Below are 17,009 nucleotides of genomic sequence, written 5' to 3' on the forward strand. Positions count from 1 at the left end.
CGGCCTAAGAATATGTTTACATGGTGCACTTTGGCACGGATTCGGTGCCAAAATCCACGCCAAACATTCGAAAAGGGAATCTGCATCACTATGCCCACGATGCAGATTTTTCTGTTACAGATTTGAAATCTGTGTTGGGCAAAAAAGTTGCAACATGTCACTTTATTAAGAAAATTGCTCCAGAGGTTCCGCACACGGACTTTGGCCATTCATAAGGGCTAAATCCACAGATCTCTGTCTCGGTTTTAAAGGTGGAATTTATGTGAAAAATCGGTGTCGGATTCTGCTGGGTGAACATATCCTTAAAGGTTTGTGCTTCACAGCTCAGAAAATGTTATTCACGTTAAAGATTCATCTTGGAGCCACTTTGTCAGTTGTATGGTTTTAAGCTGCAGCACTGCTCACACTATCACCTCTCTTCTTTAATCCCTTTTCACCCCACTCTCCTGTACGGGCTCTCAGACTCCGCTTCCATGCTGTGAATGTGTCATATGGGCGGTCCCCACCACTAACAATTGATACCACCAGATTCCATTGACAATGTGCAATGAGGACTATCAACTTGACACATCTTTTTTGAGCTTTCTTTGACACTACTTTTTAATCCCTCCTTAAGAGGATTTGAAGATGTGATGGTTCAATCTCTATGATAGTACACTGTATTACTTATGTAGTGCATTGTATTACGCCTATGACATCAGCCCATTACACTCTGCCGGAGTATAGGTCTAACAGATTGAGTTACACAGCAGACATAGAGGCCTATTAACCCATAAGTATCTTATAACCGCATTGCGAGGTGCCGATGGGCGATAGGAGCCCCTCTCCATCTGTCATCTGCTTACATGCTGTAGCTGTTATTGCCTGTGGCATAAAAAAGCTTAAAATGCTAGGATCTGAGGTTATTTCCTCCCTGGCTGTTGTAGCATGAGCCCTAAAGCGCATTAGTGACTGCTGTAAGAAGGTGTATTAGCAGTCACTAAGGGGTTAATTCATATTGTTCAGGGGGATGAATGATTGTTCATCACTGCAACACATTCCCCATGTGCACGGGGAGATATGCTGCCCACAACAGAGATTTTTACTTCAACAGAAACTAGCAGATCAGCCAGCGAACGAGCAAGCATGTCCTCATTTGTTGGCTGATCGGAGACGTATTCTTCCTCGTTTGTTGGCTGATCGGAGACATATTCACATGGCCTGATGATAAGGCAAACACACTTATCTAGGAACATTCATGCCTGATTATCATCCTCTACAATCACGCATTCAATGTGTGCCCCCACTACAAACATTTATACATACCATGCTTAAGCTTAGATAACATTGATTTCTCCGAATCAACAGACGCACTTTTCCCCACCAATAGCCTTTTAGCAAGGTCTTTCTTATAAAACGCCTCAAACACATCTTTACCTGCAAGAGAAGTGAAAATCTGTATTTAATCATTGGGTGAAAGCAAAAAACAAGATCTGATGTTAATGTATCTGCATAACGTATTACAAAGAAATAGTTGGAGTGCCAATATTTTTCAGGATTGTCACACTGGTCTTCAGCTCAGAGAAGCTAAGGAAGTATGTAATATGCTGCTGCGGCTAGAACATTAGGGCTTAGATCCGGGGATCATGCGACAGCCCAGAATACCACCAGACTTAGGGCTTATTCACACTAATGCATTTGTGCAGCGTATTGCGCATGCAAAATTTGCGCGCACAATAAGCAGTGACTAGGACCCATTGAGATGAATGGGTTCATTCACAGGAACGTTTTTGCATGCACATTGTGCCCCCCCCCCCAATAAAACGCACCGCGTTCTATTTTTGTGCATATTGCACATAGTAAACTAATTTAACGTAATTGTCCACTGAAATCAATGTGAGCATGTTTGAATGTTTTTTTTTGCACATGCAAATATGCACGACATGTGCACACAGACGTGGGATCACATGACTAACGCATCACAGGAATTGGGCGATCAATCCTGTGTGCGGTACCTAAACTGTTAGACTGATGGGAATAGGAGAACAGCAAGCTAGTCCTTCCAGGGATATAAAGTAGTTGTCTCCCACCTGCTGTTTGATCACTGAGCGTCCTTTTATATTGGACAATCATCGCCCTGTGCTTTCACACAGGAGCGAATCGTTCAGTGAATGGAGGTGCAGCAGCCTGTATGTCACTTCTGGATGCCTCCAGGCACCGTAAACAGGCAGTCATTTATTTACTCTTCGTTCAGTCGCCGGCAGTGGTTACACGAAACAATTATGGTTCAGTTTCACACGATCCAGCAATAAACTGAATGATAATTGCTCAGTGTAAGGCCGCCTGCACACAGGCAGATATGCATTGCAGAATCCACGGTTGGCAAGTGCACTGTGGATCCACAGCAAATACAGTCCATAGCATGCTAGGGAAAAACACTTTTTCCTGCACACTTACGGAAACTAATAGCGGGTTCCGTAAGTGGAGAAAAGAACGCAACAGGCTCCATTTTCGAGCGGTGTCTGCACAGGCGGCTTCCATTGAAGTTAATGAAAGCCGTTCGACCTGCAGCCTGTTCACAATTAAAATTGCGGATAGGTCACGGATTCCGCATCATTGCCTAGCGACAGTGCGGGAAAAATAACGGCAAGCAGCCGGGTCCATCTGCAGTACAGATACAAAGCGAAATGACAGGTACGCACGGACGCTGGCTGCGGTCAGGGGCGGATTCCACTGTGGGCTCCTGCAGGCTAATTCCGGCTCTGCCGTGCGCAGGTGGCCTAAGGGCCCTGTCTCACCCCAGTGAACAGCACATACTACATACTTCCCGTTCTCCTTTAACACTGATGTGGCTTCTTCATCCTATCACCTAACACCACTTTAGACTGGGATGTCTTCTCTGTCCGCCTGCTGCTGCTTCGCCTGGTTTAGGAGATCTGTGAGAAGATGCAGCTGCAGGATCAATCACTAAACCCAAAGTTCTGGGATGTCCCTTCAACATGAATGAAACATGTTTGGTACCAGTTCTGGGAAGCCTAACGGCACCTTCTACTGACAGGACCTGGCTGTAGAAGAGACTATTTGCAGTCAGGATCTACTGGTTCACCACAGAATTCTGTACCAGCAGCAAATACAGAAACCAAACAAGACAAAGGAGGCAAAATGGGTAATAAAAAATATTACAGTAGTATATTTTCTAATATTTTATAACTACTGTCAAAGGGGTAGCATAATGTTTATTGTACAAAATAACCGACATACCGTGGATGAATCTAAAAATGATCATAATTTTATCAAGGCATCGCTCCAGTTCTTCATCGGTGGCCTCTTTGTTCCCAGAGCGCAGTTTAGAATCAACATACTTAGCTGTAATAAAAATGAAACATACGGATACAACCTTGTAAAACACAAAGTCAAGCAAACAGCAAGCCACTTCATTCTGTTTATGAGATCCAGTCACATTATGACTACGTATGGTCGTTTACAGCTAGCCTCTATGCATGCTTTGCCATGAACGCCTGGCATACATTTATATAGTGCAAGAAAAAAAGGATGTAATAAGGATGCCTATATAGTTGCACTCCACTGACGGTAACCATCATTGTAAAATAAGCAGTCTATGGCTGGATGTTTTTCGGGATTGTAGCCTGCTGTACTTTTAAAGAAAAAAAAAACACCAAAAAGAATTAAGTGTATGGAAAAAAAACCTCATGTAAACAGCTTCATGATGTGAATATTTCTCAGCTGGCTCTCCCCCATGACTAGAATGGAGGTTGGCGTAGGGTTTTGCTTCATTAAAAGGCTTCCTCTTCATTAGAGACAACCGCTTTTAGAATAAAGCCTCAGAGTGACCAACTGCAGGGGAAAGCTGTGGCCAGCCAGGCATTTACCCTGCAGCGGCAGTTTGGTCCAGTAGGTCACCAGCCTGATGAATGGCTGTCTTTGTAAGGATCACGTCCGCCAGAACGGCAGCCACTCGTACAGAGCAGTTCTTGGTTTCAGCTCATATCGAGTGATCACAAGTGGAAGACTCACATCTATGACATCCATACGCCCTAATATCCTCTGAAGAGGGGTTGTCTCCATGAGAAAACCGCTTTGATGTTGGCCACTAAGCTTCCACCACTTTCTTGGTGTGTGCAAATTTACAGTCGCTCCAACAGCCATCCTCTAAATATATACTGTTACTCCGACTCAATATCGGTCCAGTACAAGTATACATCCTAACTGGTGACAGAGCAACTGCAGTCCTGACCACGTTTAGGCCTCATGTTAATAGAGGACGTCCCTGCGGGATCTGAAGAAAAATTAGGCACGCGCCATTTCTTCCCACGCCAGGAAAAAAAGTTAAAAAAAAAAAAAAATCACATCCGCATGCATTAAATTGCCCAACAGATGCTAATGCATCCCTATGGGCTTCTAGAGCTTTGGATCTCCTTCACAGGAGACACACGCGGATTTTATAATTAAAATCCGCCCATGGACATTGGGCCTAAGGCCTCATGTCCACGGGGAAAATCAGGCCCGCTACGGATTCTCCATGTAGAATCTGCAGCAGGTCCCTCCTGCCCCGCGGACATGAGCGCTGAAAAGGAGAATTAATTAGAATTAACTTACCTCTCACACGCTCCGGATACTTCCTTCGCTGCGGCGTTATCTTCTCTCGTCGTGGCCGGATCTTCTTTCTTCGGCTCGGCGGATTTGCATGATGACGTCGGTGACGTGCCCCGCGCATGCGCCGTCCCGAAGCAAAATGATCCGGCCGCGACTGAGAGAAGATGGCGCCGCTGCGGATTTTAACTCTTCTCCTGCCCGCGGATCCGCACCCCATAGGGATGCATTGACCACCCGCGGGGTAGATAAATACCCGCGGATCGTCAATAAAAGGGATTTTAAAAAAAATGGAGCATGAAAAAATCTGGACCATGCTCCATTTTCATGCGGGTCTCCCGCGGGGACGGCTCCCGCGGGCTTCTATTGAAGCCTATGGAAGCCGTCCGGATCCGCGGGAGACAAAATTCGGAATTTACTCACACGCTCCGTTTCTTCTCTTCGCCGCGGCGCCATCTTCTCTCCGCCGCGGCCGGATCTTTTTTCTTCGGGAAGGCGCATGCGCGGGGCACGTCACCGACGTCATCATGCGCATCCGCCGAGCCGAAGAAAGAAGATCCGGCCGCGACGCAGAGATGACGCCGCGGCGAAGAGAAGAAACGGAGCGGATGGGAGGTGAGTTTATTCTTATTTATTCCTATTTTCAGCGCTCATGTCCGCGGGGCAGGAGGGACCCGCTGCAGATTCTCCATGGAGAATCCGGAGCGGGCCTGATTTTCCCCGTGGACATGAGGCCTTACTGTTTGGAGTATCAAGCAGGTGGTATTACTGCACCTCAGAGGAGCACTTCAGAGAGTCAGGGAGAAAACAGATCTATTTCCTTTCCAATAAATATGTATTGATACATAACAATATGTAGCAGTTTTCATGTCAGCACAATATATTTAGCACATATACGCATCTGTTCTTACTGAATTGACAAGTCAATAAGTAAAGAACCCGCTGATTACCTATCAGCTCTGCTGGCTTATTTGCTCTCCTGTTGATAAATGTTTCAAACGATTCCTTCATAACATTGACGAATTTCTCATTTTTCTGGAAGCAGACCTCTATGATATGGTCTACTTTGTCCTTGAAATCCAGCAACTCTTGCACCATGTCCTTATCTTTTTCTGGATTCACAACTATCGAGCTCCCAAAACTCTACAAAAGATATAAAATACATAAGGCAATCTCAATAATGGGTACACACCAAGAAAAATCATTACAAATAAAAATAAAACAACTTACAGAGCTGAATAGCAGTTTCCATCACAAAGAGAAGTGTAGTGCGCTTTAGACAACTCATATACAAGCATGGTAATAGGGCTCAGGTCTGGCCGCCAGCAGTTGGAGCAGAGACCTGCTCTCCCTCTGGGGGACCTGGCTTGCCCATCCTTTTAATTTCAATGGGTGTTATGTTTTGTCACTGCAGGGAAAATAAGAACTTGCCAGCCACTTTCCGCAGTGATAAACGTGTTCTGATGGAATATATTTGGATTTTTAAAAGCATTTTATATCGTGCCCACAGATGCAGAAAGGAGGTTAGAATGGAAAACCTAATTAAAGGGGCTGTGCTAAGTTTGACACTTATTCCCTATCCACAAGATAGGGAATATATGTCTGACTGGTGTGGATCTGACCATAAGAACAGGAGTCCTGCTTCCTCCCCCCCTCATATGAATTAAAAGGCAATTGAGCATATGCGCTGATGCTCCATTCATCTTTATGGGACCGCATGGAGATAGCCAACTGTAGCAATATCCAGCCCATAGAGGTGAATGGATTGGCAGCGCACATGCTTGAGTGCAACTCCATTCACCTGTTCTTCTCATCAGAGAGAGTCCTAGTGGTCAGACCTTCACTGACCAGACACATATTCTCTATCCACAAGACAGGGAATGAGTGTAAAACTTTAAACAACCCCTTGAAATGATAGAAGGCAGAGTGCCTGAAAATGATCTACACTGGTGTGGCATAAAAAGTGGTGCTCAGGTCTATTTTTCAGCCCTTTCTAAATTTGGCAGCAAGGTGCTTCCACCCACTGCCAAAGCATGCATACAAGCAGGCACTGACAGCAACAGCCGTTTGCTTCTGCCAAACAAAAAGGGCATATAACAGCTGTCAAATGAAAGAACCGCTAGGGAAGGCTTAAGGCCCATTTACACGGACTGATGATCGCTCAAAAATTGCTTAAAAGCGATCGTTTGAGCGATCATTGTTGCGTCTAAACGGGCGGCCATCGTGCACTTTTCGTGCACTACTAGCTCATTGTTAAATTCAGTCCAACCTAAAAATCGTCGCTCCGCCTTATCAGCAGTTCTCCACTGGGAGTGCTGATAGCATTGTTACCCGTCGGAGAACAAAGAAGCTGAATGCAGATAAGAGCCCTCCGGCTATTAACTGATTTCAGCTAAAGGCTTCATTTGCATGCTAATAAGCTATTAAGTAGCTGAGTAGCTACATCATAGTTTATGCAAAATGATCGCTCAAAGATGTCACTCAAACTCGTTCGAGCGATCATTGCTCTGTAAATGGGCCTTAACACAGAAAGAGGAAGCTAAACAATAGCTGATGCATCACGGAAGTGTGCTAAGGGTGATTATATAGGGAAGAGGGGGGGAAACAATTTCTGGAACTACATGACTGAGAAACTGTTGTGGCTGCTGATGGAAGAAGACAAGCTGTGACTAATCAGAGGAGGTATGCTGCTTTTACTACTAGAAGTAAGGGGGGACAGTGCTGTGATTGCTTTACTGAAAGTCAGGGGGGCTCTGTTGTATTACTAGGATGCTGCTGTGACTACATGGGGAAAAAAAGGGGCTCACTGCTGTGATTACTCTTCTGTGTATAGGAACAACACCAGTGCTGAAAGGAACCAGGGCTGTGGATGAAGGTTAAAGGGGAGCATGATTGGGCTGAGACTACAAAGGGAGAGGAATGGAGAGAATTTGCAAGTATGAGGCTGCGTATAAAAACCCTGTGAAATGAGGTATTTTCCAAAATTAGAACCAGGTCACTTTTTTTCCAATGTATATACATGGGGGGAAAAAGTGGACAGCCAATTTGTCTTTGCCAACTACTGATTTATGGCTTTTTTACATGGGCCGACAGTCTTCCAAAAGACTGCAGAAGCGCTGATGTCACCGCTAAGGTCGTCAGCGCTCGTACAGAGCATTTACACAGAGAGACTTGCTGCTGGATCGCCGGTTTCTCATCCACTTTTCACTCAGCGCTTCGACAATTGAGCGATTTTTTGTGCATTTACACTAAAAGATTATCGCTCAAATTAATTTCAACTAATTTTGAGCGATAATGGTTACGTGTAAATGGGCCTTTAGTCCCTGACCCATAGGAAATATATGCCCTGACCTGGCAATTACATGCAAAGTAAATTCCAGTGTATGGGATGGATCCACTCTACCACAACTAATATCTGCATCCATGTAGGCATTTTATATCTCCCTATTGTATAAGGTTCCAGAAGCTTACCCAGCCTGCTTCTGCTACTGCTAACAGGTTAACCCCTTCTTTCTTTTGCCTTGCTTATTAGCCACCATTGAATGGTTAGTGGCTCACTATGGACATTGTTCCACATTGTTTGACATACTACACTGTCATAACTAGTGCTTATGAAACTTTGTATGCACATTTCTGGATCATTATAATTTACATTCACAGTGCTTTTCATTTCTCATCTCTTATGCTCATGAATGGAATTAAATCGGTACTTCATCTCATCTACAATCTTTGTATGTTTGTTACAACTCATTAATAAAATGGATTTAAAAAAAAAAAAAATATATATATCCAATCTTAACAAGCTGGCAGACCACATAGCGCATAGAACTATCCATGTGTGGAAATCTATGTAGATGCATGAATAGAAGAGAACATGTTTATCTGATGACGTGCGTGCAAATATGATAAAAGAACAGGTTTCATACTTTTATATACTCCCCCCCGTGCTGCAGCAGGATTGACTGACCACCTCTGACCCGACTGAAGAGTTGATACATAAGAGTCAGGTCTGCAACTCTGTTCTCATCCAGCATGTTCTTCAGACCTGCGTGTAAAAAACCACGCACAGCTATTACAACACACCAGAGCACACAGGTAGATTTAACCAACAAGAAGCCCCATGCTCATACGTCACTATGTACCAGGGAATCATGGGAGACAGTTATTTGGAGTGCACAAGAGAGAGGTTGTCTTCCAATCATCCCTGCTAGGGCACATCATCCAGCGGGGTTCCTGCTCCGCAGCAGGGAGATGCTATGTAGCAGACACTCCAAGACTTCCATGTGGAGAAACCATATGGACAGACACCCCTCTCCCTGCAGAGAACAGCTGACCGCCACAAGTTAGAGGAACCAGCTTTACATTTAGGAAGGAGTTGTCTTCATGAGAGCGCTGCATGTTATAGAGCAGGAGGAGTGAGCAGATTGTATATAGTGTATAGTAGAAAATACAACGCTGCGTTGCACAGTGATTTATGACCAGCAGTCCTGGAATATACAACGTGAGCCACAACAATGAGCCACGCACCACATGGTTATGGAAGTCGTCCAAATTAGAAAGCTGTTGCCCATAGCAACCAATCACAGCGCAGCTTTAATTTCCCTCAGAAGTATAAGAAATGAATGCTGAGCTGTGATTGGCTGCTGTTGGCAATAAAAATTATAGGGCAAGTCGGTGAGCTTTCGATTTTTGATTCCGCCAGTATTTGTCGCCGGGTGCTGAAGAACGCTCAGGCAAGACTTCACTCAAATCAGACCAGAACTGTGGATTTGTATACGACAGAAACAAACAGATTGAGTGTTTTATATATATATTTCCCGGGTACCCGATACAGAATGCAGGCGATACAAAACAGGACATTTTAGGTAAGAAAAGAGGGTATAAGAACGTACGCATAAATACGTGGTAGCAACCGATGCTGATTACTGCTATGTGAATGTATTAGCCATATATTATACTGCTGAGGTAAAACAAAAGCTGCATAGTGATTATTTGCTATATATTATACCGCTGAGGTAAAATAAAAGCTGCGCTGTGATTGGCTGCCATGTATTATACTGCTTAGATAACATGAAAGCTGCACTGTGATTGGTTGCCATATATTATACTGCTGAGGTAAAATAAAAGCTGCGCTGTGATTGGTTGCTATGGGCAACAGCTTTTAATCCTCTTAGTGTTTAAGTAAAATGAAAGCTACTTGTATCTAAAACACAAAATCTGTTTGTGTCGTATACAAATCCCCAGTTCTGGTCTGATTTGAGTGAAATTGTGCATTTTTTGTTTGCAATAGCAACCAATCATAGCTCAGCTTTCATTTGTTATTCTGCTGAGGGATAATGAAAGCTGCACCTTGATTGGTTACTATATATTATACTGTCGTGCTGTGATTGGTTGCTAAAGGCAGCAGCTTTTAATAGTGCTGAGGTAAAATGAAAGCTGCTCTGTGATTGGTTGCTATATATTATACTGCTGTGCTGCGATTGGTTGCTCCATGTATTCCTGACTGGGGACAGATCATTTCCTGAGACACCAATGTTCAGCGCTCAGTCTGACTCTTCTAGTGGGAATTACTTGATGGAAATAACCAGGAATACTAAATCCAGTCTGTAGAATCCATTGGTGAAAGCAAATTTGGGGGTTGCTGCATTAAGATTCAAGGAAAGGCAAAAATATGCAAATAAGGTTGCCAAGACAACATTTCAGAATTTTTTTAGCCTATAAACCTTCTCCGGGTGGAGATTATACTGTGCGCAAAACGTCATGTCAATCGGTTGTACAGTTTGTGCGTGATGCTCCAACAGACATTGGCAAATATATAGAAGATGGGGAAAGAATCAATATAACTTGTATTTTATTCATTTATATCCCAGCTCATTCTGAGATGAACAGTCCAATGGAATGTGCAGTCATACCCAGCTGTCAGTCACTGATAGCTCCGCCCATTGGACTGTTCATCTCAGAATGAGCAGGGACATAAATGAAAAACGAAACTGAACTGCTATAGAGTGGAGCCGGGTAGCCTTCAATGATGAATCCAGAGTTAGTTTGGGCATTGACTGTATCTGGAGACCTTGGGGTTGAGCGCCTCAGTCCTGCCTTTGCTGTTAAGCGGCACACTGCCCCCACTGCTGGTGTGATGGTCTGGTAGCCATCGTATACAGCAGATCACCCCTAGTAGTGGTACGAGGGACAATGACAGCTCAGCGATATGTTCAGGACATCCTGCAGCCACATGTGTTCCTCTCATGGCGGCTTCCAAGAGGCATTTTACAGCAGGATAATACTAGGACACACAGCAAGTGTGTCACAAGAATGTCCCCACAACATTGTCACACTTCCGTGGCTGCCCGGTCACCAGATTTATCACCAAGAGAACATGTATGGGACAGTCTACAAGTTTGCACGATCTATAAGCTCAGTTACAGCAAATGTGGACCCATATACCGTAGGACACCGTACGGAACCTGCATGCCTTCATGCCCGCCATATCATATCTTGTACCGCCTCTAGCTTGAATACAACACAGTACTAGACCCTCCCTTCAAGTGTTCAGTTTTCCACAATAACTTGTCCTTTGGCACTGATAAATAAAAAATAAATCTTGCTATTTGTAGAACGCCAACTTATTCCACAGTGCTTTCAGGTAATTTTTTATTTATTACCCCTAACCAAGCTGGGTGCTCTTTTTACAGACCTCGGAAGGATGGAAGGCTGAGTCAACCTTGAGCCGGTTACCTGAACCAAGCGGGGATTGAACCCACAACCTTCAGGTCGTGAGCGGGAGCTTAGGACTGCATTTTTGCTGCCTTAACACTCTAACCCACACAAGGCTATTATAATCACTTATATCAACGTTACATTAACACAAAGTTTCATTCAGTTCTGACAACTCCTCCTAGGTGCTTGATATTTCTTTTTTTACTTATGGTCTGTAACTTATTTAGGTCACTATAGAAGGTAATGATAATTAAACTGTCCCCCACCAGCAGGCAGAATGGTATATTCTTAGCTAAGGTTGTGAGAATGCATCATGGGATTGATGTGAAAGTAGGAAATCTCAACCTCTAGATGATGTCTGACAAGCAGGGTGGCTGCAACCTATGGAAGTCGCTGGAATACGCAGAGGAGATCTCCAGAATGTAACAGGCAATTAGATGAGAGGGGCATGTCCCATTTTGGGCTTATGGACGCAATGATTTTTGGCAGATTTTAATCTCCATTTTTCAAAAGCTATAACTTTCTTTTTCCGTCTACATAGATCCCGGCAGGGAAGGGGTTAATAGCGAGATGTTGCAGCGGGAGGCTGGCTATCACTGACAGTCGGCTCTCGCATAGCGCGAGATCTCTTATGATCTCGCGTTATCCCTATGACGTAAGGGTACGTCCAGTTGTGGGAAGTACCCTGGTGCCATGCCATACCCTTACGTCATATGGAGGGAAGGGGTTAAAGGCATTTAACACAATTCAGAAACACTGAGCAGGTTATAGTAATCACATTGTCATGTCCGAATATTGGATTTTCAGCCACTGATTACAAAAGTTATTGTCTAAGCAGTACACAACTAGTACTGCAAACATTCAAGTTATTCTGTTTCAGTAACCCACAGCTGTCTGTCCTTGTCAGCTGTGCTTTACTACGGACTCAGTGTCTGTGACAGATAAGGTTGGAAGTTTAATATTGAGATATTGAGCAGAAAACTGAAAGGAGGATGACAATAATAGCTGCTAAACAAAAATCAAAGAGTAACTAAACTTTTAAACATTTCTTCATTAACGCTACAAGTAAGTATCTTAAGTGGAGAAAGTAGCATTTTTCATCATCATTAGACACTTTTCTCACACCACTCACTCTGCATGTACTGATAAGAGCAGATCACAGATGCAGAAGTCTATGGGAGGGATAGAGGAAAGAAGGAACTCCTGAGGGGAGGGAGAGACCATTTAGACAGAACGATTATCGCTCAAAGTTCACTCAAAAGCCACCTTTTGGGTGATAATCGTTGGGTGTAAATCTGCCCATCTTTCAGTTTTCTGTCGAATGATGGTTTTCAGTTCTGCTTGAAAACCATCGTTCGGAAGAACAGCCGATAAGCAGGACCGCACGTAGTGCTCTGCCTGGGGAGCGCTGATTACATTCTCTCAGCTGTCAGTCCCGCGGCAGGTGGTTTGGTCCCTGCATACAGCTCCCGCGGCTCAAACGCTACTAATTGGTACTCATAGACATTAGTTCCAAGTAGTAGTTTATGCAAAATGATCACTCGGATTTACTTTTTCGACATTCTTTTTCAATCACCCTGTACGAGTACGCACAAAATGAATATGCAGCGAAGGATGCTGAAAAGGAAGAGGTGTTGAAAAAAAATGCATTTTTCTGTAATATGAGATTTTGCTAATTTTCTTACGTTAGCTTGTAATTCTGAGTTATGGGAACACAGCTTAAAAAGTTTAGTTACTCTTTACATGGAATATATCACCACAAAGTGACCTATTATACAAATCAAGGCTTTGTGTTTAACATTTTTTAAAATAAATATACGGTATGCCTTTTTTTCCTTAGTTATTTTTTTTTCCAATGTTCGATGTCACAAACCAAGAAAAAAAATCCTAAAATTGTGTTTTGTTTTTTACACTGACCACTGATACTAACCCTTCCTGTTCGGTTGATAAAACATTTCAGCAGTCAGCTAATTATCACAGGCAGGATTACATATATATCTCATATGGTCTCCTTTAAGTATAAAGCACCTGAAATGCTAAATAAAACAAACAGGAGCAAACTGTTTCTCACCCTGTTAAGATATCGCCATCCATATGCATTGAGTAGCCAGAACTGTAGCAGTAATACCCCCATAAGACCAAATACCTTTATTTATATAAACAAACATACTACACTGATGGCAGAAAACTAGTATAAAAAAAAAAAATATATAAAAAATAAATTATATATATATATATATATATTTGCATATAATTCCTAATAGAGACAATGTAGGCAGTTCATATATGATACAACTTACAGTTAGTACGCCAATTCCAAAGCAGATCGATGTAATTTTAATTCCATATAGGATATCTAGTTTATCTGAAATAAGGCCAAAGTCCATGAACTAATACTTCCCTTTAGTAAACTTGGGCGCTATCCCTACCTAGCTGCAGGGACATCTCCTTGAAAAGAATGGCTTGCCCCTATTAATATACTTATTAAACCCTGTAATGTTAGGGCACATAGAAAACAGGAATAGAGAATCAATCCCAAAAATTAACCCCAACATGCTTTCCCCCTTCAGAATGGAAAGGAGGGTTCATCAGGGCAAAAATTATATGACATAAATTGACCAGGGTATTGGTGGTGCACACCTCCCCAAGTGGTACATGACATCCTAATAGCAGATGTAGCCAAATGCTGCCAGCAATAGGCTTTTAAATCCAAAGCCACGCACCCTCACCCCCCAGTTGGATAGTCCCATGGACAGTAACATACCCCCCATAAGTAATCATTACTGGGTAATCATTCCTAAAAACAAACTCATTATTAAGTAATAAAATAGGAGCCCATTCACCCATTACGCATGCGCTATACACCATTTCGTGTTTCTAGGAATGATTACCCAGTGATGGCCACATATGGGAAGGTACGGTACTATCGATAGGACTATTAAACTGGGAAGGGTGGGGTGTGGCTTTGGATTTAAAGGCCATTTGTTGGTGGCATTTGTCTAATGACCTATGTAGATGGGATGAGTTGTCGGGCAAACGATGCCCAACAGCGCGTCCCAGTGATGCTCACTCCTGTGCTTTTACACAGGAGCGCTTATCGCTAGCATCACTGAAAGCGCTGCCGGCATGGAGGCAGAGCGGGACGGGGAGCGTTCTTCCCCCACCGCCTCCATTTACTGTAAGCAGACAGAACTGAACGACTGCGGTTTACACTGAACGGCGTATTGTTCAGTCGCTGCATGCATTTACACAGGACGACTATTGTTCAAATTACAATGGGTGCACAGGAGTTTGAACAATTCTGAATGATAATCGTCCCATGTAAATGGCCCTTAAGTCTGCTAGCAAGATGTCATGCAGCACTTAGGGAGGTGTGCGCCACCATAAGGATTACTGCCAATTGCTCGACAGCACCTGAACTTACCATCTTGCCTGGCAAGTCCAAGTGCAGCCAGGCAATTAGCCGTAATCCTCATGTGGTTATCATGGATCAGCCATAGAGTGTATGGGCACTCTCACAGCATGTAAAGAAAAATACTGAGCTCCTACAGCAATGTAACAGCTCATGTAAGGGGCTTTCTAGCACTGCACCATAGTTTCTTGTAAAGAGAACAGCGGCGGGACACTTAGTTATAGCTTCATGGTTGGCAGCACCACTCCAGATCTACATAATTTTCCCGTCTGGTTATGTACACCTTCACAGCTAGTACACTGAGAACAAACTGTTCCGAGTTGTGGCATTACTTGGTAAAGCGCTGATATCTGTCCTGGCAGTAACCTCTTCATTCACAGACACAGTGACGTCAATGGATGAAACACAGATATCAGACAGCAATGCAATTTGTTTGTGTTACAGGCAAATAAGCAATGATTGGAGAAATGGGGCAGACATGAAATAGAAAAGATATATACATTTATTTTTGTTATTAGACATTTGTTACCTAAATTGACAATACCTTTAAAAAGAAAAAGGTCAAGATGAACAATCGCCTTACAGATTTCACCATTGTTTACGATATTAAACCAAAAATAATTATGCAGAAAAAGGAAACTAAATAGGAATTACCTTTTTGTAAGATGGCAACCAAGTGTTCTCCTAGCAGCTGTTTCTCCACACAAGCTATCAAAGGTTTACTGTGTGATAAAATACAGGATATTACTTCTTAAAGCCATGCTAATTGTTCAATAGCAGCAGGAAAAATAAATAATAAATAGGAGGCGCCACACCGGCGGTGTGTGATCACGTCTGAAGGAGAAATCGGAGGCCTGCGCTACTTAGACTTTATAAAATATTTCCCAGAAAATGTTTGCTCCATTCCTCTGTCTTTATGCATTTATTAGGGCTCAGTGGCTCTTGTAGTTACAGTGATTTAGGCTGATGTCACATTTACAGCGCATTTACACACATTTGCGCAAATGGGTGTTGCATATTTGCATGCAAAAAAAAAAAATAAATAAAACACACAACCATGCGCCCATTCACTGAAATGGCCAATTAGTGTAACTCATTCTGCATCTGCTCTTTCCCTGCATGAATGGTCCCAATCTAAAAGCGGTCCTTGTTGCTCTCTTGGATTTTTTCCCCATTGCCTGTACAGACCAAGTCCAATAAACTTCATTTGTTTTGCTAGTAGGGTAATATTAAATTTAAAAAGTAAAATATTCATTTTTGGCCCTAAAATTCTACAATTGCACATGGTTGATTCTGGCAATTTTGCCCTGAAGATGTACTGATCATGAGGGCAGAGGAAGTGAGGTTGATCATCTAATGGCCCATAAGTGTTTCTCTCTCCACGTAATTAATGCATGAAGCACAATATGGTGTGTACTAACATCAATGAGCCGTCCATGTCATGCACGGAAGCAGCAAGCCTTTACAGATAGAAAATTGCTTTTTGTAGCAGCTCTGAACTTTGGCCAACAAGGGACCGCTCCTATAATTTGTCCTAATGGAGCACATGAATACGAATTGTATAAGGCAGACAACCCATTTCATATTAGTTTTATTAAGTGGTCATCCCACAAAACTAATCTTTCCACCTAGCCACAGGTTAGGTGACAAGTTTTTGATTGCTGGGCGTCCGACCATGGATTACAAGAACGGAGGTTCTTAGTGTCCCCAAATGTATGTAGCTGTGGTCATGTGACTGCATTACAGCACCATTCATGGAGTCACACATGAATGAAATTAATGGAGTAATGAATGAGGAAGTAGTGTGTATGCCTAACCATGGCTTCATTTCTTCATAGTACTCAGGACCCCTGTACACTAATCTCCCACCAACCCTTGTTGCCTATCCTATGGCTAGGGGATGAGGTAATTTCTTGAGACAGCTTCTTCAAATGACTTACTGTGTCCCATGGTCCAAATATGTAATGACTCGGTCAGTCTCTTCTTCTAAACACCTATTTACATAATGTAAATATTCAGGAATCTAAAAATAAAATACGGAACATCAGAATATACACAAAACTGTTACAACTAGTACGACTCGTATATTTACAAACTAGTTTTGCCATAGAAGCGTGCTCACTAGCAGTACATCTATAAAGGATTAGAAGACTTACAAGTAACAAGCAGTACAATTCCACAGGCACAGAATAGAGCAGAGTACACTTGGAAATAAAATTGCAATTGTTAAAGGGACCCTCCGGGCCTGGAGAAACAAAGATGGCCATACTAGCTTCGCTGACTGTCTGAT

General features: G+C 43.0%; 1 protein-coding gene across 2 annotated transcripts in view; it reads right to left on the bottom strand.

Annotated features, from left to right (window-relative positions):
- CUL4A (cullin 4A) overlaps positions 1 to 17,009 on the bottom strand; it is a 65,157-nt gene that overhangs the window by 22,143 nt on the left and 26,005 nt on the right. For both annotated transcript variants that reach the window (XM_066579678.1, XM_066579679.1), the window contains exons 9-14: positions 16,660 to 16,742; positions 15,374 to 15,441; positions 8,517 to 8,635; positions 5,541 to 5,733; positions 3,241 to 3,345; positions 1,306 to 1,416 (exon numbers count right to left, since the gene is read on the bottom strand). In XM_066579678.1, the coding sequence (XP_066435775.1) occupies positions 1,306 to 1,416; positions 3,241 to 3,345; positions 5,541 to 5,733; positions 8,517 to 8,635; positions 15,374 to 15,441; positions 16,660 to 16,742 (679 nt within the window). The remainder of the gene's footprint in view (positions 1 to 1,305; positions 1,417 to 3,240; positions 3,346 to 5,540; positions 5,734 to 8,516; positions 8,636 to 15,373; positions 15,442 to 16,659; positions 16,743 to 17,009) is intronic.

Source organism: Eleutherodactylus coqui, chromosome 1, assembly GCF_035609145.1.
Source record: "Eleutherodactylus coqui strain aEleCoq1 chromosome 1, aEleCoq1.hap1, whole genome shotgun sequence".
In the NCBI taxonomy this organism is placed as follows: domain Eukaryota; kingdom Metazoa; phylum Chordata; class Amphibia; order Anura; family Eleutherodactylidae; genus Eleutherodactylus; species Eleutherodactylus coqui.